The sequence below is a fragment of the Arvicola amphibius genome, chromosome 10 (genome assembly GCF_903992535.2).
Source record: "Arvicola amphibius chromosome 10, mArvAmp1.2, whole genome shotgun sequence".
Lineage (NCBI taxonomy): Eukaryota > Metazoa > Chordata > Mammalia > Rodentia > Cricetidae > Arvicola > Arvicola amphibius.
Window position 1 is genome coordinate 81738122 of NC_052056.1, and position 26139 is coordinate 81764260.

Genomic DNA, 26139 nt, shown 5'->3' on the forward strand with positions numbered 1-26139 from the left:
TATTTGCTATAAAAGTAAAAATCCAGCAACAACAGAGAGAAGCGAAACTCATCTGTGACCCTAGACTCTTGGTATTTTCTTGTACTTCCTTTGTCTCGACACAGTGACGTATTAAAGACACAATCTACACGTGTGGTTTGGGCTCACTAATTGCACAGCAAATGAAAATTTAAACTTTATGCTGGGTGCTGGTAGCATACCAGCACTTAGGAAGTGGAGGCAAGAGGCTGAGACGTTCAAAGTCATCCTGCAGTACATAATAAGTTTAAGGCAGGTGGATCTGAGTTCCAGGACAGTCAGGGCTAACAGAGAAACTGTCTTAAAAAATAAATAAGAGAAAAAAAGGAATGAAGGAACAAAGGAAGGAAGGAAGGAACAAAGGAAGGAAGGGAGGGAGGGAGGGAGGGAGGGAGGGAGGGAGGGAGGGAGGGAGGGAGGGAGGGAGGAAGGAAGGAAGGGTGGGTAAAGAAAAAAGACAATGTAAGTACTTTTAAAAGACTGATTCTACTGTAAAGGTTCTATTTCCTTACAACTGTTAAGAAAAAATACCACTCCTCATGATTTTATTCACATGTAGTCAAAACTAAGAATCTTTTAAAATATTTTGCTAGCCATCTTTAGTATACATATAAACTAGTTACCACCGAAGTTACCCGTCAGCGTTACCATGGTTTCCCTCATCCGGGTCCACACACAGCAACAGCACTTGCATCACTGCTGCTCAGCAGCCTGCATCCCTTGCCTGGCCACAACCCTCCTTCAGAACATGCTTTCATTCCTCACCTTTTCCTAAGCCTTTTGTCACTCTCCCACACCAGTGGCATGCTGGGCACGTGCTCCAGCTCCAGCCTCTTCCCGTTTTGAGACAGTCTCACTAAGGTGTCAGTCTGTACTGAGTCCACCTGTACCACAGCCAAGTCTTTTTCAGTAGACAAGGTCTCATTATATAGCCCTGACTGTCTTGGAATTCACTATGTACAACAGACTGGCCCCAAACTCAGAGATTCACCTGCCTCAGCCTTCTGGGTGCTATGACTAAAGAGGTGTGCCACCATGTCTGGTTACGCTTTGAACTTCCTGCTTTGGTTTCTTTTTTTCTTTCTTTTTTTTTTTTTTTTGGCTTTTTGAGACAGGGTTTTGCTGTAGCTTTGGAGCCTGTCCTGGAACTAGCTCTTATAGACCAGGCTGGCCTTGAACTCACAGAGATCCGCCTGCCTCTGCCTCCTGAGTGCTGGGATTAAAGGTGTTCATCACCACTGCCCTCTATAAGAGCAACACCGCTACGTGGATCTGAGTTTGGTTCCCATGTGGTAGTTCACAAACATCTGTAATTTCAGTTCCAGGAATCCAATGCCCTGTACACATACATACATGCAGACAAAACAGTCATACACACAAAATTAATAAATGTATTTTTTTCATGGAGAAAAAAATAATAAATGTAGTATTTTTCATAGCTAATGATAGTCGATGCTGACATCTAGGTTCATCTCCTCATCTCTATTGCTGTGGCACCAATATGGCCGGACTCCACTAACACCCACACTAAAGGCTAGGGGTGTAGTTCAGTTGGTAGAGTACTTGTCTAGTACACCCAAATCCCTGGGTTTGGTCCCCAGTACCACATATATCAGGTGTGGTGGCAACACCTGTAATTCCAGTACTCAGGAAGTAGAGGCAAGAGGCTTAGAAGTTCAAGTCAACCTGGATTACACAGTAAGTTTAAGAACAACCAAAGATACGTGTGACTCTGTCTCAAAAACTAAACAAAATCCTCACATTAAGGCTAAGTTTCCAGTGCTACAGTGTCCGATGAAGTGGGGCCTGGTGGAAGTCTGTGGTTTAAGGTGGAGGAGTAGGACCCTCATAAATGTAGTAATGTCTTTCTGGGGACTGAGTTAAGCTCTGGGAGGATTAGACACCATGAACACAGGTTGTCATAAAGCAAATCTGTTTTGTAATAGAAACAGGAAACTTGGGGCATCTGAGCCAGAGGCTCCTTCTTTCCACCCCCAGCCCCGGCTATAAGTGTGTGCCAGCAGTAGTGTGTGCTACCATGCTCAGAGTTTATGTGGATGTTGGAGATCAGACTCAAGTTCTCGTGCTTGCAAAGCAAACACTTTACTGAGCTATCTCCCCAAGCTCCCTTACTCTGCCCAATTATTTCTTTACTTTTGTTTTGTTGTTTTTTTGTTTTTAGAAACAGGGTCTTGCTATATAGCATCGCCAGGATTTGAACACTCAATCCTCCTGCCTCTGCCTCAACAGAACTGAGATTGTAGGCATTCAATACCATGCCTGACAATATTTTTAAATTTTAAAATTTTAAATGAAACAGTTCAGATTTCTAAGTCCCTTTGCGTGTGTGTGTGTGTGCGTGTGTGTGTGCGTGTGTGTCTCCCTCCCTCCCCCTCTTTTTCACTTTTCTTTGTTGAGACGGTTTCTCTGTGTAGTCTTGACTGTCCTGGAACTCAAATGCTGTAGATCGCCTCTCCCACCTGAGTACTGGGATAGTGTGCCACCACCGCTCGGCTACCATGCTTAGCTTCTAAATCTTATTTTTTTTTTAACTAATTTAAAGTAAAAATGTTTCTTATTTCTAAATCAAAGATTATGTTTAAAAAACAAACGTGTGGTGGAAGGAAGCACGATGAAGAGCATTGCTACAGCCTGGGCTACAAAGAAAGACCTTATCTCGAAGAACAGGAGGAGGAACAATTAGAAGAGGAGGAGGGTGTTAAAATGGACCAGTGGCCACAGTGATTTCTGCACACCAACTCACCAACACCCTGTCTCCGATCTTGAGTTCCCGCTCTCCTTTCTTGACGGAGCCAGCCTCTGAAAGGTTGGAGATTGACTCACTGGCAGTTTTTGTAAGGTTGCTGATTTGTGATGGAGTTGAAGTTTCTTTTGCTGTTGACTGGGATGGTTTTTGGGGAATATTTGAGGGAGTGGCTGCAGCAGTTGACAGAGGTGAAGCAGTTCTGACAGCAGCTGTCTGCAGGCCATTGGCTTCATCTTCTGCTTGCACCTTCCTTGTTAACTTTGAAGGCCGGGTAAATATACCCTTTAAAGGTTCACACTGGAAATACCGAACTCCTGCCACCGAACCATCGTTCTTTCCTATGGGTTCATCTAAAACAATCCCAGCCCACTGGCCTGGTGCAAATTGAGTTTCCCCAAGAAACTGGATAAATCCAGGCTTATTGCCATTCACCCAAACACGTTCTCCAACTCGAAAGTCATCCACAAATTCATCTTGGGCCTCAGAGGATGGAGGGCCTGCGGCTTTTTCACTGGGTACTGTCTTCTCCACTGGAGCTGCAGCTGAAAACAAAGAAGGGTTAGAAAGACTCAACATCATAATCAACAGTTACATTTTAACACAGAGTGGGCTAGAGAGACTGCCCAATGGTTATAAGCACTTGGCTGCTCTTGCAGGGGGACCCAGGTTCAATCCCTAGCACCCACATGGTGGCTTCACAACTGTCCATAACTCCAGTTCCAGGGATCTGACATTCTTTCTCTGCTGGCCCCAGATACCCATACACATAAATAATAATAATAATAATAATAATAATAATAATAATAATAATAATAATAATAAAAACTTTAGGCCGGGCTGTGGTTGTACACACCTTTAATGCCAGCACTCAGGAGGCAAAGACAGGCGATCTCTGTTAGTTCGAGGCCAGCCTAGTCTACAGAGCAAGTTCCAGGACAGGATCCAAAGGTACAGAGAAACCCTGTCTCAAAAAACCAAAAACAAAAACAAAAAACAAAAAGCTTTAAACCTAAAGAGAGAGAAAACAATAGCAATATGAACAGACCATGACTTGTTGGGCAAATTTTGTGTTTGTTTTTAAGCAAGGAGGCAGAACACAGTCAAAACCGTGAGCTGTGGAGTGAGGTTTATTCTACTTTTGCAATTAAGACTGGATATCATGGGGGCTGGAGAGATGGCTCAGAGATTAAGAGCATTGCCTGCTCTTCCAAAGGTCCTGAGTTCAATTCCCAGCAACCACATGGTGGCTCACAACCATCTGTAATGGGGTCTGGTGCCCTCTTCTGGCCTGCAGGCATACACACAGATAGAATACTGTATACATAATGAGTAATAAATAAATATTAAAAAAAAAAGACTGGACATCATTAAGGCAAGAAAAAAAAGTTCTGAGTTCATGGCCACCCCACTCCCTTCCTGAACATTCCAGGAATACCCGTCAGATCCACTGAGACCCATTCATTCTCATATCAGAGTATGTCATGTCAACAAAATTCAGACCATTTAACCAGAGACATGGAGTCATGCTTGACAGACGAAAGGATTTGGGGCTGAGGCCCCTGCCATCTCTATAGCAACACTATTACCTCCTTTGACGGTGGAGGTAGAATCACAGTAAAAACAAAAAGATAGCCAAATGCCCTGGGAAGGCAAAATACTTTAGTGCAACCTCTGTCCTATCATAAAGATAACAGTTAATATGCCCGAAATGTGTACTTACACTGAAAACATCCATTCAGTCATCCAATAAGGATTTTTTAAATATTTAGTGTAATTTGGAAAAGTGCACATTCCTAATAAGACTATCATGATCTCAGGATGTAACACAAGCTCTCTGATTTAATTTCTTCCCCTGTAGGGAGGGAGGCAGTGACATCTCTCTTGAAGGCACTTAAAAAAAATTAAATGACTTAATGTATTTATTCGTCCTCTACATATTTAAGCAGCTCCTGCATCTCTAGGAAGGTATTGTTCTCTGCCAGGAAGCAAAGCAAGACAGCACAGTCTGTGCCCTCATAGAGGTCAGAGAGATAAGAGCACAGGTAGCCTGAGTGCTGCGGAGAAGACAAGCCCCAACAAGAGTTGACATCTAGGCTGAGGCCTAAGCGCCAAAAAAGTGTAAGCAAAACTGGGAGAAAGTCCGAACTGTGAGCAACACTTTTGTGTTGTTTCTAAACTCCCAGCCTAAGACCATTTGTTTTGCAGCGATTCTCAAACTTTCAGAGGGTCACCTAAGACCACCAGAAAACACAGATATCTACATTACAATTCATAACAGCAGCAAAAATAATTATGAAGTAGCAATAGAATAATTTTATGGTCACCACAATATCAGGAACTGTATTAAAGGATTGCAGCATTGAAGTTGAGAACACTGTGTTAGAGCCACCTGCATGGACTGAATCACTTATGCATAAAATGTCTGGGAAAAGCTTCCTTACTGGCTTGAAAGCCAACTACAGTTCAGTTGGTGTCATAAAATCTTTAGACTATTGTTAGTTTGTTTCTAATTCCATGGAGAAAGATCTGGAAAAATTAAGAGAAATCAAAATACCTTCTTAAAACTATAGGGATCAAATAACTCAAGTGACTTAACTTGACAATTACTTTAACTACTCACACTAAATCAACTAAATTAAGAAAGGATAACCTCCAAAAATGTGATTTTTAAGAATTCTCCATCTGCCAGACAGTGGTAGTAAATGCCTTTAATCCCAGAACTCAGGAGGCTAAGGCAGGTGGATCTTTCTGAGTTCAAGGCCAGCCTGGTCTACAGAGTGAGTTCCAGGACAGCCAGAGCTACCACAGAAACCTTGTCCTGGAAATAAAAGAAGAATTCTAGCTGAGTGGCTGTGTGGCTCACTAGGTGATGTGCTCGGAGGACTTTAGATTGGTGCATCCGCATAAAGAAACAAGTTGTGTGTGTGGGGGGGGGGGGGGAACAGGAAAGTCCCTGGAGTTCGTGGACAGGGTGGAGAACAATTGAAGAGCATACCTAACATGACCCTGACCTCCAGAGGCGCATGGAAGGTGAGTGTGCATGCACACATGGACACACACGCTGTGTTGTTGTTCTTTGTTTTGTTCTGTATTTTCTTTTCCAAAGAAACAATTTCTCTGCGTAGCTGTGGCAGTCCTGGAACTAACTCTGTAGACCAGGCTAGTCTCCAACTCAGAATTCCATCTGCCTCTGCTATGCAGAGAAACCCTGTCTCAAAATGAAATATTTAAAAAAATAAATAAAAAGTAAACATTACCAGCAGCAGGTGTCTTCAAGGCTGTGCTTCCAGGCTTAAAGATCTTGGTAGGGGCCTTCAGCCCGCTTGGTTTTAGCATACTCATTTTCTTGGAAGGTCAGACAGCTTTTCTTTGTTGGTACCACTATCTTTCCCCAATCATCCATACAAATGTGGGTGTTTCTATAGAGAACTTAATCTCTCGATTAAACCTGAAAAGAGAAACACATCAGGAGAAAGAGAACAGGGACGATAGTTAGTCCAAATTCCAAACTGGGTACAGTAGTGATGCATTCTTTTATTTAATCTAGGAATCTATTTAATCTTTTATTTAATCACAGGAAATCATCGTTTTGTTGTTTGGATTTTTTGTTGTTGTTGTTGGGGGTGCTTCTGGAGAACTCACTAATTTTTTTTTTTGTTTTGTTTTTTTTTTTTTTGTTTTTCGAGACAGGGTTTCCCTGTAGTTTCTAGAGCCTGTCCTGGAACTAGCTCTTGTAGACCAGGCTGGCCTTGAACTCAGAGATCCGCCTGCCTCTGCCTCCCGAGTGCTGGGATTAAAGGCGTGCGCCACCACCGCCCGGCTTCACTAATTTTTAAGAATATAAAGGAACTCTAAGAAAAGTGTTTCCCGGGCCTGAAGCAGTGGCACAGTGGTTAGTGCACTGGCTGCTCTTCCAGAGGACCAGGGTTCAATTCCCAGTACCCACCAGGTGGTTCACAACCAACTGTAACTCTAGTTCCAGGGGATCTGACACCTTCTTCTGGCCTCCACAGCACCAAGCACATACATGGTGTACAGGCAAACAAGCAAGAAGCAGGTGAAATATGCACATAAAATGCAATAAAATTTAAAAAAACAAAAACAGAGAAACCCTGTCTCGAAAAACCAAGAAAAAAAGTGTTTCCCAATTGTTGCTATGTTCATTTTTGTTTCCTATTTGGCTTTACAAATGTGTTTTTGCTTTGTTTTGTTTGAGACAGGGTCTCACTATGTAGCTCTGGCTGTCCTAGAACTATATAGACCAGACTGGCTTTGAACTCATAAAGATCTGCCTGCTTCTGACTCTCCAGTGCCAGAATTAAACTCCCTGTTCTGAGGCTAACAGCTTGCACTACTACACCTGGCTAGGAGTTATGGAAATTTTAAATTTTCATTTTACATTACAAGGGTCTTCCAGCACCAAGTGTCTCTAGTTCAGATACTTAAAATACCTGGGAGCCAGGGCTGGAGAGTTTGCTCAGTGATTAAGAGCACTTGTTCTTGCGAAGGATCCAGATTTGATTCCTAGGATCCACAAGGAAGTTCACCACCTCCTCAGGAGCCAGACATGCATGCGGTACACAGACAGACATACATGTATTCATATATAGTAAATAATAAGTGGAAGTAGCAGAGGTTGGGGGAGGAACTGGGAGGAGGAGGAAGGAGGGGAAACTGATCAGGCTAAGAAAAAATAATTCATTAATTTAATAAAAATGAAAAACCCTGGGTGCCAAGAAAGCATGTTCAGCATTCACTGCTTTCATTACTAGTGTTCCAACGCTGCACTAAGGGCTATGAATACCAAAGCCTGATTTGTAGCCTATGGAAAGACCAGCCTGTGCCCAGAGCAGCAACACCACTGTGTGTTATCATCGAGGGTTTACATACACAAAATAGGCAGCTCTACAGTTGGTGCTCAGAGTGTGAATTATCAGCACCACCTAGAACTTGATAGAAATGAGGACTTCAGACCTATTGAAACAAACCCTAGGTGGGCTCTGCTATCTGTAGCTTAATAAGTCATTCGGGTGATTCTGAAGGGAGCATTTGAGAACCACTACTAAATTACTGATCAAAAAGTAATCAGCAGTTCAATTTCTCAACTACATGCACATGAATCATCTGCAACCGCTCTCAATTCCCCTATGGCAGCTCAGAGCTTTTCCTCCTCCGTGGCTCTGTCCCAGGGGTTCTTCCTGCCTGCAATGTCCTTCCAAGGAAAAAAGAGGGAAAGGACAAGGCCTGTGAATTGGATGAACATCAGAAGATCTTGTGAGAAATCAAGTTTAAAAGGTAAATTGAAGGAAAGGCTCAAGAACCTCAGATCAACTAAGAAACGGATCAGCTTACTGACCTTACACTTCAAGACTCTACTAGACAACGGAAGCTTTCTACAGCGCCTCAGACCCTGCATTTGTTTCACTTGTTTCAATCACTTCAGCCACCATTAACAAGCAAAGTCTGGAACTAAAGGCTGGCAGCCTTTCCCTGCACCGTCTGAAATAAGAGCTGGGGGCTGCCAGCATCAGCATCGGGCTAACTCAGGAAAGAAGAGTCCTGAGCACCATGTTGGTGCTTACAGTGTGACGACCGGGAGGATCATCATCTGAATTCTTAGGGCGCCGCTCTGGCAAAGACCAGCACAGCTGGGAAGACTAGCTACCGCTGAGCAGAGTCCAAGTCCGACCTTTTCTACTAGGCGGCACAGGAAGGTGCACTAAGATAAGTTATCTACATCTTTCCTCTTACTTGACACAGTTTTGTATGTTTTTTTTAAATTATTTATTATGTGTACAGTATTCTCAGTATTCTGTCTGCATGTGTGCCTGCATGTCAGAAGAGGGCACCAGATCTCATTACAGATGGTTGTGAGCCACCATGTGGTTGCTGGGAAGAGCAGGCAGTGCTCTTAACCACTGAGCCATCTCTCCAGCCCCACATTTTTGTATCTTAACATAAAGTAATCCCCCAGTCTGTGAGACTAAAAGCTTAATATTCTGCCTCTGTTTTCAAGTATGGTAGCCACCAGCTACACATGCTTTTCGGTCTGCTTGTCTGGCTGAGGTCCCACACTAAAGCCCTGGATAACCTGGAAGCTACCATGAAGATTAGGATGGCCTAGAACTCACACAGATCTGCCTGTCTCAGTCTTCCAAGTGCTGGGAGTAAGGGCATACTCAGCCATGCCTAACCTTTTTTCTTTTTTTTAAAGATTTACCACCCCCTCTCTATATACGAGCATGCAAGCGCACATGAAAACAAGAAGACAGCATAATACACCCTAGATGTGGTTGTTAAGCTACCTGACTTAGGTGCTAGAAAGCAAACTCCAGCCCTCTGCATGACTAGCAAGCAATCTTAACTTGGAACCATGTATCTAGCCCGTACATGTTAAATTGAGTTCCTGTCACATTCAAAAGCACAATTAACTGGCCTCAGTGCAGAGAGAAGTGTTCATCATTGCACACAGACAGTTCTACTGGACAACGGCATCCCACAACCTCTCTACCCAAAGAATCTAACATATCAAGTGACTGCCTGATCGGCTGGAGAGCCCAGCGGTTAGGAGCACTTCTTACTCTTGCAGAGGACCCAGGTCAGACAGCTACAACTACCTGTAACTCTAATACCAGATGCTCTGTCATGTCACCCTCTTCTGACATACATATATGCAGAATGTTTATACACATAAAAATCAATATAAAAATTTTAAAGGTGACCGCCTAGGACCAGCATGGTGGTGTCTGCCGCTGATCCCAGCACTCAGGAGGCAGAAGCAGGAGGATCTCTGTGAGTTCAAGGCCAGCCTACAGAGTGAGTTCTAGGACAGCCAGAGATACATACAGAAAGCCTGTCTCAAGAGAGAGAGAAGAGAGAAAGCCAGCAAATGAGTGAATGAAGTTCAGAAGGTATTAGTGGTGTGACTCAACACTATCAGCTATTTCCAAAATCTGGATCACAATATCTCCAGGTTGAATGATGCGCAGCTATTGAACAAAGCAAACTATATCCAAAGCACACAGGGAAAATCCAACAGTTCCAAAAATTAATGGCTATGTCACCATAATAAATAATACCTCCTCACATGAAAGACCTTGTGTCGATGTATATAAACTTATGAATATATTTTTCCAGTCAATCACATCCAAGGAGGTAGCTCAGACTCGTGATACCAGAAACTGGGGAAGAGCAGGACGGCCGCCGTGGTGCTAGGCCAGCCAAGGCTACACTGCGTAAGTCCCCGTCCAAGCAAAGAGCATTGCTTTACAGCCTTGCTTTCCAAACAACAATACTGTGTGTGTGTGTGTGTGTGTGTGTATGCGCGCGCGCATGCACACACGGGAGTCTTGCATTTACAACACTGAATAATACCTTATAGGTTTTTTTGTTGTTGATTTTTCGAGACAGGGTTTTTCTGTACCTTTTGGAGCCTGTCATGGAACTCACTCTGTAGATCAGGCTGGCCTCGAACTCACAGAGATTTCCCTGTCTTTGCCTCCTAAGTGCTGGGATAGCATGCACCACCACCCAGTGCCTCATGTTTTTTTAGTCAAGAACTATTTGTGAAATGTTTATCCTCCAAGAGGATAAAGCAGCTGCTGTTTAGCCTGCGCTCTTAAAGGACGGAGCAGGAAGACCACCTACTTGAAAGCACCAAGCAGTACCACAGAGCACAGCATGAAGGACTCTGACTACACAACCCCTTCTTGCTCCTTCTCACTAAAGGTTTGACACTTCCGCCCCCAAACAGGAAGCTGTGTTGCTCAACATCAACACTAAAGCAACTGTTTTGCTGTCCTGTGTGCCCTATAGAATTTCTTGGAGACAAAGGCAAACCTGAAAATTTTTGACCTAGATTAATATCTTAAGTTTATAATTTAACTAAGATCTGCTCTAGAACCCAAGACTAAAGGAGCAAGGTATTTATTTCAAAGAAGCAGATAACCTTAGATGATGTATCCTTGGGTTTTTTTTTTTTAAAGGTGTGTTTTATATTTTTTTAAATTTATTTAGTATGTATATAGTGTTCTGTCTGCATGCGCCAGAAGAGGGCACCAAATCTCATTACAGGAGGTTGTGAGCTGTCATGTGGTTGCAGGGAACTGGATTCATGAGGGCTGGAGAGATGGCTCAGAGGTTAAGAGCACGGACTGCTGTTTTATATTTCTTAAGCTTTGCTTATAGTTACAATTCCAGAAAGTAGGATATTCTATTCTAAAAAAGTGTTCATCCCCTATGGAGTTATGGTGTAGTCCACAGTCCACATCTTCACATCTTTTATGTGTGGACGAGGTATGTTATTAGGATTTGTTTGCTTGGTTTTCAATTTTGTTTTTTTTGGTTTTTCGAGACAGGGTTTCTCTGTAGCTTTGGAGATGTCCTGGAACTCGCTCTATAGACCAGGCAGAAAATACTTCTTTTTATTAGGTGTGTGAGTGTGTGAACATGGGTGTAGGTGCCTTCAGAGATCAGAGGTATCAGATGAACTGGAGTTATAGGCAGTTAGGAGCTGAATGCTCTTAACCACTAGCTGTCTCTCCAGACCCTTATTTGCTTTAAGAAAATATTTAGCCGGGCGGTGGTGGCGCACGCCTTTAATCCCAGCACTCGGGAGGCAGAGGCAGGCAGATCTCTGTGAGTTCGAGACCAGCCTGGTCTACAAGAGCTAGTTCCAGGACAGGCTCCAAAGCCACAGAGAAACCCTGTCTCGAAAAACCAAAAAAAAAAAAGAAAAGAAAAGAAAAAAAAAGAAAATATTTATTTGTTTGTTTGTTTGTTTGCTTGTTTATGGGGGGCGCGTATGGGTAACAGTGCATGTATGGAAGTCAGAGAACTACTTGTCAGAGTCAGCTCCCCCTTTCCACCATATGAGGGGATCTCACTCGGTAGTCAACCTGGGCAGTAAGCACCTTTACCTGCTGAGCCATCTCCACAGGCCCTGGTCTTTGCTATGGTATGCTATGGTCTAAGTGTCCTCGAACTTCTGGCAATCTTCCTGCCTCAGTCTCCCAAGGTGCTGGGATTAAAGTTGTCCACAACCACCCCCCAGCTTTGGTGTATACATTGTATCAAATATAGTTACAATTCAATATCTAACCACAATAACACCTAGAGCAGTGATTCTCAGCCTTTCTTTTCATTTTCATTGTTTTGCTTGTTTTTGGAGACAGGGTCCCTCTGTATAGCTCTAGCTGCCATAGAACTTACTCTGTAGACCAGGCTGGCCTTGAACTCACAGAGATCTGCCTCTGCCTCTCAAGTGCTGGTTAATTAAAAGCTAAAGGCATGTGCCACCGCTGCCCAGCCCCCCACCTTTTTTTTTTCAAGACAGGGTTTCTCAGTAGCTATGGAGACAGTCCTGGAACTCGCTCTGTAGACTAGGCTGGCCTTGAACTCACAGAGATCCGCCCTCTTTGCCTCTCGAGTGCTGGGACTAAAGGTGTGCACCACCATTGCCTGGCTGATTCTCAATCTTTCTAGTGCTGTGACCCTTAAATAAAGTTCCTCATGCTGTGGTGACCCCCCAACCATAAAATTATTTTCTTTTTTTTAAGATTTATTTATTTATTATGTATACAACATTCTGCCTCGATGTATGCCTGCACACCAGAGGAGGGCACCAGATCTCAGTACAGATGGTTGTGAGCCATCATGTGGTTGCTGGGAATTGAACTCAGGACCTCTGGAAGAGCAGCTAGTGCTCTTAACCTCTGAGCCATCTCTCCAGCCCCCATAAAATTATTTTCATTGCTACTTCAAACCTAGTAACTTTGCTACTGTTATGGATTGTAATGTAAATATCTGTGTTTTCCTATGGTGTTAGATGACCCCGTGAAAGTGTCATTCAACCCCAAAAGGGTCAAGCCCCACAGGCTGAAAACCGCTGGTCTTCCAACCATGAGAATGGTACCATGTTCAGCAAGCACCACAATGAATAGCTATCACTAGTTTCAAGAATTCAAGGTCCTAGCCAGCGGTGGTAGGACAAATCTTTAATCTTAGCACTTGGTGCCGGGCAGTGGTGGCACCTGCCTTTAATCACAGCACTTGGGAGGCGGGCGGATCTCTGTGAGTTCAAGCCAGTCTGGTCTACAAGAGCTAGTTCCAGGACAGGCACCAAAGCTACAGAGAAACCTTGACTCAAAAAAAAATAGCACTTGGAAAGCAGAGGCAGGCGGATTTCTGAGTTAGAGGCACGTAGTCTACAGAGTGAGTCCCGGGACAGTCAGGGAATCACAGAGAAATACTGTCTCAAAAAGCAAACAAAAAAAATTCAAGGTCCCCATTTTCCTCAGATACAACTTCTCTCTAAACTTTGAACAGGAAATTACAGAAAAATAGTATTCTGTTCAGAAACAAATTTTTAAAGATTGAGCATGTAGGTCAGAATCATAACCTTCTCAAAATACAGGGTATATGTTTACCATGTACTCTTTTTAACAAGCAAGCACCTAAAACCAGCCTCATAAAAGTACAAGTAGGAACAGCCGAGTCTGGAGAGATGATGCAGTGGTTAAGAGCACTCAACTGCTCTTCTAGAAGACCTGGGTTCAGTTCCCAGAACCCACATGGTTGTTTACATCTAGTTCCAGGGCATGTAAAGCCCTCTTCTGACCTCCACAGAAATAAGGCACACCCGTGGTACACAGACATACATACAGGCAAAACACTCATGCACCTAAAAATAAATATTTTTCAAATATTCCTTTAAAAAACCATCTAAAGCAGTTAAATACTGCCCCGAGGTCAAAGTTCACCTTCTACTAGCGATTTCAGGGATTTTGCTTGCTGGCTTTTCTCCTGTTTTTGTCACAGCCTCACGTAACGTGGCACTTGGAATGTAGCTAAGGCTGGAATTGAACTCCTGATCCTCCTTATCTCTTTCCGCATGCTGGAAGGAGCAGTTTCAAATTTCTACAATCTGTGTGGATGTTATCTCATTCCTAAAAGAAAACAGGAACATGTGACTGAGGAAAAGAAGGGAGCACACAGGGCAGTGCCGAGCTAAGCACAATCTACCAGACAGGAGCACACAAGTTTAGGTTCTATCTCAAAACACAAGAGAGACCCTGTCCCACACAAATGCGTGCATGCACACACACACACGGGTTACACAGAGAGACCCTGTCTCAAACACACACACACACACACACACACACACTCACAAGTAAAGCTAGGTATAGTGGCACAAGCCTATAATGCAAGCACTTAGGAGACAGAAACAAGAGGATCATGAGTTCAAGGCCAGCCTGGGACATATATCAAGTTCAAAGCCAGCTAAGATTATGAGACCATGTCTCAAAACCAAAAAGAATTACTTTGGATTAAAGGTCTTAATCTCCCCTGATATAACAGAGTCAAACACTGAGAGTTACAAGACTTAATTCCTACTTTGCTTTCTCTATTTTTTCTTTTGTTGTTGTTTTTCATTCAGCATTTCTCTATTATGTAGGTCCCGCCATCCTGGAACTTGCTACATTGATCAGACTGGCCTAGAACAGAGATCTCTGCCTCCAAAGTGCTGGAATTAAGGGCATGCCCACCACACTCAACTCCTAAATAAAATATAGGAGGTGACAATTTATCAAGTGTTTGTTTCAGGCATCTGGGAACATAAAGTTCTTTAAGAATTTCCCTTGGGTTTGAAAGATGGCTCAGTGGGTCAAGAACACTGGCAGTTATTCTTCCAGAGGACCTGGGTTCAATTCCCAGCACCCACACAGCAGCTCACAACTGTCTGTAACTCCAGTTCCAGGGAATCTGATACCTTCATACCAATGCACATAAAATAAAGCTAAATAAATTATAAAATTTTTATTAAAAAATGAATAATTTTCCCCCTCACTGCTGATGACCAAACTCAGGGTCTTGAGCATGAAAAGAAAGCTCTCTACCAACCAGACAGTTCCTACAACCCCATGACATTTCTGTTTGTTCCAAGAACAAAAGAAGAGGTACAAGCCTGGATTCCCAGGACTGGAGAAGAAATGTCAGAAGTTTAAGGCCAGGCTGAGCAGCCAAGGTAAGGCCTAAGAAAATCCTATGTTAACCTTCAGGAACTACCTTCGAGGTTATCTGCATGAACTCACACTGGCTCTTACAGCTCCACCTCAAGACAACAATCAAAACCCAATGCTGACAGCTTCTCAACTGTCATGTGTCTGAAATTAAGTCTGTAGGTCATAAACTATTTTTACTCCTGATAACTAGATCTAACCATTCTAAATTATTATGGCCTGATGTTAAAGGCGTATTTTCACAGAACTAAAAATATTATGTCTATTTGCAGAGAGACGTGATGGCAAATTACATAACAGAGCACTGACACCATACAGCCGTTCAGAGAGAGCGCTGCTGCTCAGCTTCTGAGCTCTCCACTTCTCACTATCCTGCGAGGAGAGTCACAATGATGTTCTTGTCAGTATATAATTCTTCAAATTGTGTAATTTGAATACATGAATATAAAACACAGAGACATCAGTGTCTACTTTTTATCTATAGAACTGTAGAAAATACAACCCAAATCCACTAACAGGACAGACTGGTACCTCATGGTATCTATGGGATCAGGCCAGGCCCCAGCTAACATCTTCCTAGAAGCTAAGAAACATTTTGAACTATCTGGCTGTGAGGTCACACTGGTGACCTCACAAACGGGAATTCTGATGTCTGCCTCTCTAGACTCGCCACTTCAAAGCAGAAAAAAGGGAAGGCTCCACAATTCCTGACCTGGAGCTGATGCCAAAAGTGTATGTACTTGGTCTGGAGACATCCTCCCACCCCAGACAGCATCATCTTCTGCTACCGAGTGGTAGAAGCAACACAGGTGAGCATATGAGCGCGCACACACACACACACACACACACACACACACGCCCCTAAGAGTTCAACACCAGGAACACGGGGACACACCCTTCCAGTTTGCACGTTGTTATTTTGATTCAACTTCAAACACCATTTTCTTTTCTGTTCTAGAAAATTAGACTACAATGTGGAATTCTGAAAATGGAGTAGGAAGTAAATCACAAGCTTAAAATAACTGCTGCCCTTCCCCTGATACTCTGGTACTGAAGGTCACCAGCCCTAATATTTACTGTTTACCAAGCAAGGGGAGAAAAGATTAAAATGCGGAACAAGTTCATTTTTGTAATTAATTTATTTTACATCCCGACTGCAGCTTCTTCTCCCAGTCCTCCCCTCCCCCACTCCTCCTCTGCCCCCCCCCCAATCTACTTCCTCCTCCATTAGAAGTTTATTTTTAAAATGCCAAAAGTTCCTGCAGCTTCGCTGTAACTCTGGAATCCATCTCACTGGAAAAGAGCAAAATGGTCAGATGCTTGCTGAACATTCGAGTTTACAACCCAGTATAGAATAAAGATTGTAGATGGATGGATGGATAGATGGATGGATGGATGGATGGATGGATGGATACAGATATACAGATATACGATATATAAATATCTTTTTGTTTTATCTTGTTTGTTTTTCTAATGGTCTCATCTGCTACTCTCTATATTTTGTAACCTAGGCTGTCCTCACACTCACTACCCTCCTTCCGGAGCCCTGGGATCAGAGACCTGAGCCACTACAGCCCATTCAAGTTTTATTATTCCTTTTACTCTTGCAGCACAGAGAGCAAAGCCAGAACTCTTATTATTATTTTTACCCTAGGACTCTTGTGTAACAGACAAACACCACTGCTGAGCTAAACCCCAGACCTAAAACCTTCATTCTGATTTTTTTCCTTCTGCTCTCTCCCTCTCTTTCTCAATAAGGATTCATGTAGTAGGGCTGGAAAGGCAGCTCAGTAGCTAAAAGCACTGGCATCTCTTCCAGAGGACCTACAGCCACCCTTAACTCCATTTGCAGGGGATTTGACACATTCTTCTGGCATCTGTAGTCACTGCACACATGTGGTGTACAGGCATATACATGCAAGTAGAACACTATTAAAATAAAAAAAATCTTTTTTTAAAAAAGGTCTCCAGGCTGGCTTCAAATTTCCCATGTTACTAAGGATGACCTTAAACCTCTGAGCCTTCCACACCATCTCCCGAGTGCTGGGACTATAGATGTGCACCACCGCGCTCCACTTACTGCTCTCTCAGATTTGTTTATTTTGTGTGCGTATTTGCCTGCATGTATGTCTGTGCACCACGTGCACCATGTGCTTACCGCCCAAGGAGGAGAGCCGAGAATGTCAGATTCCCCGGAACTGAAGTTAGGGATGCCTGTGAACTGCATGTGGGTGCTGGGAACCAAACCCGGGTCCTCTGAAAGAACCAGTGCTCTTAACCAATAAGCCATCTCCCCGCCCCTCTTTTTGTTATTTCTAAAATTTCTTAAATTGGAAGGAACATTAACAAAAGATTAATAATAATTCCCAAATAATAATAGATTATTGGTAGTTTTTATTCTTTGTGGATTGGGACCTCATATATAATAAGTAGGTGGGATGAAAATATAGTTTAGTAGTATAGAGTATGTTTAGCACATGTGAGGCCCTATATTCAATTCCCAGGGTTGCTGGGATTTAAATAAAAAAAAAATGCACTGGAGGCCTTTACTCCCAACATTCAGGAGGCAGAGGCAGGCAGATCTCTGAGTTCAAGGCCAGCCTGGTCTACAGTGACTTTCAGAACAGCCAGGGCTACACAGAGAAACCCTGTTTAAAAAAAAAAAAGCCTGGCGGTGGTGGAGCACGCCTTTAATGCCAGCACTCTGGAGGAAGAGGCAGGCGGATCTTCGAGGCCAGCCTGGTCTAAAAGAGCTAGTTCCAGGACAGGCTCCAAAACTACAGAAAAGCCTGTCTCCAAAAAAAAAAAAAAAAATCATACACAATAAAAAGGTAAAAAGGTAGGTAACCTCAAAATAAAGCCAGCCACACTGAACACTGAACCTTATAGAAGAGAACGTGGGAAGTACAGTTGAACGCATTGGCACAGGGAACCACTTCCTAAATAGAACCCCAGCAGCACAGACACCGAGAGAAACAATTAAAAAATGGGACCTCCTGAAACTGAAAAACTTCTGTAAAGCAAAGGACACGGTCAACAAGACAAAACGACAGCCTACAGAATGGGAAAAGATCTTCACTAACCCCACATCAGACAGAGGTCTGATCTCCAAAATATACAAAGAACTCACGAAATTGGACACCAAAAGATCATATAATCCAACAAAAAAAATGGAGTACAGACCTAAACAGAGAACTCTCAACAGAGGAATCTAAAATGGCTGAAAGACACTTAAGGAAATGTTCAACATCTTTAGTCATCAGAGAAATGCAAATGAAAACAACTCTGAGATTCCATCTTACACCTGTAAGAATGGCCAAGATTAAAAACACTGATGACAATTTATGCTGGAGAGGTTGTGGGGAAAAGGGAACACTTCTGCATTGCTGGTGGGAATGCAAGCTGGTACATCCCTTTTGGATGTCAGTGTGGAGATTTCTCAGAAAATTAGGAAACAACCTTCCTCAAGACCCAGTAATACCACTTTTGGGTATATATCCAAAGGATGGCTCAATCGTGCCACAAGGACATGTGCTCAATTATGTTTATAGCAGCTTGTCATAGCCAGAACCTGGAAACAATTTAAATGCCCCTCAATCAAAGAATGAATAAAAAGAAAAAAATGTGGTACTTTTACACAATGGAGTACTATACACCAGAAAAAAATAACGACAGCTTGAATTTTGCAGGAAAATGGATGGAACTAGAAAACATTATTTTGAGTGAGGCAACCCAGACACAGAAAGACAATTATCACATGTACTTGTACTCACTCATAGGTGGTTTGTAAACATAAAGCAAAGAAAGCCAGCCTACAAACCACAATCCCAGAGAACTTAGACAACAATGCAGACACCAAGAGAGACCTACATAGATCTAATATACATGGGAAGTAGAAAGTAGAAAAAGACAAGATCTCTTGAGAGCATGGGGACCTTGGGGGAGGATAGAAGTGGGGAGGGGAGAGGTAAGAAGGGGAACAGAAAAAAATGTAGAGCTCAATAAATATTAATAAAATAAAAAATTAAAAAAATATATTTCTTGGGGCTGGAGAGATGGCTCAGTGGTTAAGAGCACTAACTGCTCTTCCAGAGGACCCAGGTTTAATTCCCAGCACCCACATGGCAGCTCACAACTGTCTGAAGATCCAGTTGCAGGGGATCTGACACTTCCACACCAATGCACATAAAATAAAGTTAAATAAACCATAAAAATATTTTTAAAAAAGAATATATTATTTCTTAAGGCCTGAAGAGACAGCTCAGCGATTAAGAGCATGCAATTGCTCTTACAGTGGACTTGAGTTCAGTTCCCAGCACCCATTGCCTCCAACTCCAGCTCCAGGGGATCCAGAACCTTCTTCAGGCTTCATGAGGCACCTGCATAAGTGCACACACATGCATGAATGGTTGGGCACACGTGTATTCACACACATACACACACACAAATAAATAGATAAACTAAATCTAAAAGATATTTCTTAAATGCTAATACTTGATTTCAGGACACACCTTGAATCACCACTGGTGTGGGAAGTCCTTCTGTATATGTGTTGCTTTTATTGGTTAATGAATAAAGAAACTACTTTGGACCTATTACAGAGCAAAACATAGATAGGCAGGGAAAACGAAACTAAATGCTGGGAGAAATAAGGCGGAGTCAGGGAGAAGCCGTGCAGCCCTGCCGGGAGGGAGGGGAATGGGAGGGAGAAGGTAGGTAAAATGAACTTTAAAGGCAGGGTTAAAAAAACCTAATGATTTATGACCCAAGGAAAATGAAAACAATTCTACTCATTTTTTGTTTGTTTTTACTATTCATCAAAATAAATAGTTCCCCAAACAAGAATGAAGTTACCTATGCTCAAATTTAGAAAGAAAGAAAAAGAAATGCCTGACAGTGATGGTGCATGCCTTTGATCCCAGTACTCAGAAGGCAGAGGCATAAAAAACTTCCTTTTTTTCTTGATTTTTTTTAGATTTATTATATTATTTTTTACATATGGTATTTTGCCTGCATGTATATGTATATACCATGTGCATGCTTAGCACCTAAGGAGGTCAGAAGAAGGTGTCGGATCCCCTGGGACTAGAGTTATATGGTCATAAGCTGCCACATGGATGCTGGGAATTGAACCCAGGTCCTGTGCAAGAACAACGAGTGCCCTTAACATTAGAGCCATCTCGGGGCTGGAGAGATGGCTCAGAAGTTAAGAGCATTGTCTGCTCTTCCAAAGGTCCTGAGTTCAATTCCCAGCAACCACATGGTGGCTCACAACCATCTGTAATGGGGTCTGGTGCCCTCTTCTGGCCTGCAGGCATACACACAGACAGAATATTGTATACATAATAAATAAATATAAAAAAAAAAAAAAACCACATTAGAGCCATCTCTCCAGGCCCCCCAAAAGAATAACCTTTCTTTTGTAACAGGGCCTTGCTATGTAATCCAGCCTTGTTTCCACAGCAATCCTCCTGCCTTAGCCTCCAGAGTGCTAGGGTTATAGGTATGCATCACTACACCAGCGCTGTGGATCAAACAAGGCTTTGAGCATACTAGGCATTCTACCACTTAACGCAAATCTCCAACCCCAAACTCTCAATATGTCATACCTAGGGCTGGAGAGATGGCTCAGTGGGTAAGAGCACTGGCTACTTTCTAGAGGTCCAGAGTTCAATTCCCAGCAACCACATGGTGGCTCACAACCATCTACAATGAGATCTAGTGCCCTCTTCTGACATGCAGGCACACATGCAGTCAGAACACTGAACAAATAATATCTTAAAAACAATCTTTAAAATATAAAATAAAATAAAATGTCATACCTAGCTGGGCGTGTTGGTGCACACATTTAACCTTAGCACTCAGGAGGCAGAGGCAGGTAGATCTCTGAGTTCGAGGGCAGCCTGGTCTACAGAGTTCTAAGACAGTCAGTCGGGCTATACAGAGAAACCCTATCTCGGAAAAAACAAAAAAGAAATAAAACAACAACAACAAAAACAAATAACAAAAAAAAAAGCCATGCCCCCACGCCAGGCAAGGGTGGCTCAAGCTACAGGAGGATCAGGAGTTTCAAGGCCAGCCTGGGCCTACCTGAAGGCCTGGTCCTAAAACAAAATCAACCCCCCCTCAAAAAAAAAAAAAAAGTCTTGACTCAGAAAATATAGTATGAGCAGATGGATCGGGAAATGGGATGGATGGTTTCTGTCTGAGCTACCCGACCTGGAATAATTTATGTAACCCTTACCAGGCCTCAGTATTCCCACTTATAATCTGAGGCTACTAATCAATATTCATTCCTAATTCCACCCTTTTGGGGTCCTACCAATGGTTTAAGATTTCAAATCCCAGTAAGGGGAAGGATTCAAAAGTGAAAGGGAAGTGATTTGGCTCTGACTTTGCCAAGGTAAAACTACTCTGCCATCAGCCAGTGATAAAACGGCTCAGGTCATGCTGCAGTTCCTGGCACTCTGTGCAGCAGGGAACTAACTGCCCTGAGCAAGACATACAGCTCAGACGCTGCGCAGGCTGCCCGTTCCATCTGTAAACTGAAAACACCTCTTCACTCTAAACCTGAGATTTCTGGTGGGAGGGGAGCAAAAGACAGTTGATGAAGTTTTCCTGCCAGGAGAGGGATTTTAAAACTAAGTTCCAGAACCAGCTAGTGTAGACACGCCAATATCAACCTACAGCTGTGAGCAACCAGCCCCTTACCTGAGACAGCTGCACCCTGAAGATTCTGTTCTAAATGACGGTAGCCATGACCTGAGGCTCTGGGGGGTGATGGATTCTAGCTGGAGAGAGTGCTGCTGCTGACTGTCAAATCAACCTTGAGAGAAGTCACACCTGTTTTAATACCATCTCCTTGGTCCTGGGCAGTTCATTCACCGCTTAATTCTATCACCCAAGTCATGGTTATGTAACTGTGGCTGCATGGTTATGCTGTGTCACTTGCTGTTCCCCACCCCCAATGCAGAAGAGGCAATGTAACCTGAGCTGCTGGGCCACAGCCACCGAAAGCAGAGACAACACTGGTAGCTTTCAGAGGCCTTACATCTCACAAAGGAAAGGCAGCTTACTCCATTTGTTTTCCAGCTTTGTTCACTCATATTGGAAAGACAAGTTCTTTAGCTCCTGTGTGAATAACAAAGGTCAGTTTGAAGCCCAGTCAACAGGTGCATGGGTCTGGTTGAGGTCAACTTAACCATCTCACTTCCTACTTGAAAAGAGCCTGAGGCCCATGGATGAGAAATGCAGGGTCATGTCTCCCATATAGGATCCTATACTAACCCCACCCACCCTCTACAGCCATGCAAAAGCTTCTGGGAAATCACAGGATTGACTCGGAAAGAACAGAACAGACTGGAAAGATAGCTCAAAGGTTAAAGGGTTAAGAGTGCATACTGCAGTCAGGCAATGGTGGCAGGAGGCAGAGGCAAGAGGATCTTTGTGAGTTCGAGGCCAGCCTGGTCTAGAGAGTGAGTTCCAGGGCAGCCAGGACAGACAGAGAAACACTGTCTCGAAAAAATACTTCAGAGGGCTTGAGTTCAATTTCCTGTACCCATGTCAGACAACTGCCTGTAACTCTACTGCTATGGGATCCGATGCTTCTAGCCTCTGCAAGCACCTGAGTTCATGTGCACATGCCTGAGCCCCCACTGCTGACACACAAACATACACATACACAAAGCATTTTTTTCAAAAGCAATTTCATGTATGTCTAGGTCTGACACACAAAGCATTTTTAAAAATTAAAAACAAGGGGGGGGGGGAGCAGGTGTTGGGCACACACCTCTAATCACAGTGCTCCAGAAACAGAGGCAGACATGGTTCTCTGTAAGCTCAAAACCAGCCCAGTCTATGTAGTGAGGTCCAGGATGACCTGGGATATGCAGAGAAAACTAAAAAACAAAATGAAAATACAAGGCAGCACAAGTCACCAACTGTCTCTTCTGACAATTCTCCAGCCCACCGCTTCCTTTTCTGAGCTGCTAGGCCACTGGGCAGTGCTCTGCTCATCGTGACAAACCACAGTCCCAGCCCTGTTTGCATTTCATTCAGTGACTAAGTTCCTCGTGGCCAGGAGATCTGGCATGTCCTGCTTCTAAATAAATTTATAAGATTATTTGATCTACTTCAAACTTTTTTTAAAAGATTTATTTATTTAGTATGTATACAACATTCCTTCCATGTATGTTTGCATGCCAGAAGAGGGCATCAGATCTCATTACAGACGGCTGTGAGCCACCATGTGGTAGCTGGAAATTGAACTCAGGACCTCTGGAAGAGCAGGCAATGCTCTTAACCTCTGAGCCATCTCTCCAGCCCTCTACTTCCAACTTTTAAAAAGTACTGGATTGACTCAAAAGCAAAACAAGAAACCATAAAATAATGCCAAATGATGTAATTATCAAACTAAAAGCAACATTAGTAGAACTATGTATGCCTTACCTCCTGAGCCACTGTTAGATGACTGCATTATTTTCCCAATTCTGGAGGCTCTTTTTAAAACTAGGCCAAGGAAGCTATGAGTAAATTATTCAATTACTACCTCTTGCGAGTGCTATTTGAATTGACTGAAGTCTTAAATTGGATAATTACATCTGTTGACAATGCTGTACTTTCTAGAATATCACTTTCCAACAGGAATATATTGCAAGACAATTCTGGATTTTTATTTTAAAATAAAGCATGGCCAGATATGGTGATCTACACCTTTTATCCCAGGTAGAGACAGGGGGAATCCCTGTGATCTACCTAGTAGGTTCCAGGACAGCCAACGCTCCAAAAGAAAAAAAAAAACCCAGTTAAAAAGAAACAAGTAAAATTAATTTTTTAGCCCAATGGACCAACAATATGGGCTCAGAGAGTAAAAGCACTTGCCACCAATCCTAAGGACTTGAGATGGATCCCCAGGACCCACAAGATAAAAGAAGGAACTGACTTCTGCAAGTTGTCCTCTGACCTCCATACATGTGCCTAGCATGTTCATGAGTGTGTGTGGGGAAAAGGTACAATCAATACACAATTTTTCTCATACTAGTTCTTTGAAATCAACTGTGTATTTTATGTCTACAACATATCCCAATTTGTACTTGCTGTGTCTTAAAATGCTCAAAAAAATTCATGTGGGCCATTTCCAGACACATGCCAACAATCCCAGATAAGGTGAGGCAAGAGTATTGCTTGCTCTTGGAGTTCATGGCTACCTTAGTCAACACAGCAAGATCATCTCACAACAAAACAAGACAAAAAATGACGGGGGGGGGGCTGGAGAGATGGTTCAGTGGTTAAGAGCATTGCCTGCTCTTCCAAAGGTCCTGAGTTCAATTCCCAGCAACCATGGTGGCTCACAACCATCTGTAATGGGGTGTGGAGCCCTTTTCTGGCCTGCAGACATACACACAGACAGAATATTGTATACATAATAAATAAATAAATATTTAAAAAAGAAAAGAAAAATGACAGAGGCTATACAGAAAATATATCTAGAGCCAAAAATAAGATAGTTCTGTTCTTATCATCAGATCAGTAATAGCACTGCCAATTAATGAGTCAAGACCCCTGGGTATACACCATTCATCTTTCTACTCTATATGAGAGGAAGGGCAGAGAAATATAAAACTTTTTAATATAAAACTGAATAATATGTTGGGCGGTGGAGGTGCACGCCTTTAATTCCAGCATCTCAGGAAGCAAGGGGCAACGGATCTCTGTGAGTTCCAGGCCAGCCTGGTCTACAGATGCTAGTTCCAGGACATGCTCCAAAGCTCGAAAAAACAAAACAACAAGCAAACAAAAAAAAACCTGAATAATTTAATTTGTCTTGGGATAAAGACGGCGGGGGATGGCAATCACAGTAAGAGGAACTTTAAAGTCTCTATTTGACAGGTGATGTATAAGGTCTAGGAAGCCCTGGAGGAAGACAGGCACTGCCCAGGAAACTGATAGCTCAGCACTAAGAGTTTGAAAACACATCCACACAAAAAAAAACAAAAAAAAACACAAAGCAAAGATAGAATGAATACAATGAAAAAATTTATTAAGTATGTCTTAAGATACAAGAAGAAACCCAAAAGTGAGTGACCGGCAGAATTCAAGCAAACAGAGCAGGAGTCAGCATTTCAAGTTCAGAGAGCGGAGTGAGCACAATCCTACTGAAGCAGTGTTAGATCAGCTCCTTCAGTCTTCCCACTCACAAAACCACGAGAGTCAAGGAATGTGATAAAAATGTATATAGCCAGAGCAGTGGCACATGCCTATAATGCCAACAGTTGGGACACTGAGGCAGGAAGACCCAATTTGAGGCCGGCCTAGTCTGAGTATGAGACACTGTCTCAAAGAAAAAAGAGAAAAGAAAAGAGACTTAAAGGCTACAGAAGAAACAACAGGAGAAAAGAAAGGTTAAGAACATGGCCAAAGAATCTATTATTCATTTCTTACTAATCTGCTCCCTCATTACTCCTCTCATAGATTGCCTGTGACTTCAAAACAGTCTTTAGCTATCGTTTAATATAACACCCAGCCCCTGGGTACAGCACACACCTGAAAGTCCAATGCAGGGGAGGCTAAGACATAAAATGGTGAGCTCAAGACTAGCTTACATAGGCCAGCATGGATTACAATGAGAAGAAAGGCTGCATCTATTTCATCTAGAGACTACTGTACTGGACTTCCAAATGGAGGCAGAATGCTCTTCCCTGTGCACACTTAGGCACAGAAGCCAAATGACATAACAGTGTGACTGGCCACTGTTTGTCACAACCACATTTTTGTGGCCTAGGGAGCAAAACCACAAGATACACAGAGAGCAGAGTCTACATGAGGCAGAGGACCTGGAGATATCTCAGTCACTGAGAGCCATAAAGGGTGACAACAAGCCACCTTAGGCCATCATTTACTCTGTCCTCTCAGAAACTTATCCCTGGAATAAGAGAAAATGTGTGATGTCGTACAACACAACTAGAGCACAGGTCACAAAAGAGCCACTGTTTCAACCAATGTAATAACCAGTGACATTGGCCAAGGAGAAATAATGCTGGGTCTGAGTTTCCAGCAGCAACTTAGGAGTTGTGCTGAAGATCCCGAAATAAAATTTAAAATTTGGGTAGGATGGGGGCTGGAAAACTAGCTCAGTGGTTAAGAGCACGCGCTGCTCTTCTAGAGAATCCTAGTTCAATTCCCAGCACCTACACGACAGCTCACAACATTCTGTAACTCTAATTCCTGAGGACCTGACACCCTCACAGCAATGCACACAAAATAAAATTAAATACATTTTTAAAAATTTGAAGCTGGGTGTTGGTGGCGCATGCCTTTAATCCCAGCACTCGGGAG

At 42.9% G+C, this 26139-nt stretch overlaps 1 protein-coding gene across 8 annotated transcripts in view; it reads right to left on the reverse strand.

Moving 5' to 3' along the window:
• Window positions 1–26139, reverse strand: part of Clip1 (CAP-Gly domain containing linker protein 1) — a 123141-nt gene that overhangs the window by 79749 nt on the left and 17253 nt on the right. For 6 of the 8 annotated variants that reach the window (XM_038344665.1, XM_038344664.1, XM_038344666.2 and 3 more), the window contains 2 exons: window positions 6043–6233; window positions 2783–3327 (listed from right to left, as the gene is read on the reverse strand). In XM_038344665.1, coding sequence (XP_038200593.1) covers window positions 2783–3327; window positions 6043–6127 — 630 coding nt within the window. In that variant the 5' untranslated portion in view covers window positions 6128–6233. Of the gene's footprint in view, window positions 1–2782; window positions 3328–6042; window positions 6234–13545; window positions 13661–21516; window positions 21699–26139 lie in introns of those variants that run through there. The other 2 variants (XM_038344661.1, XM_038344662.1) reach the window with 2 other exon arrangements.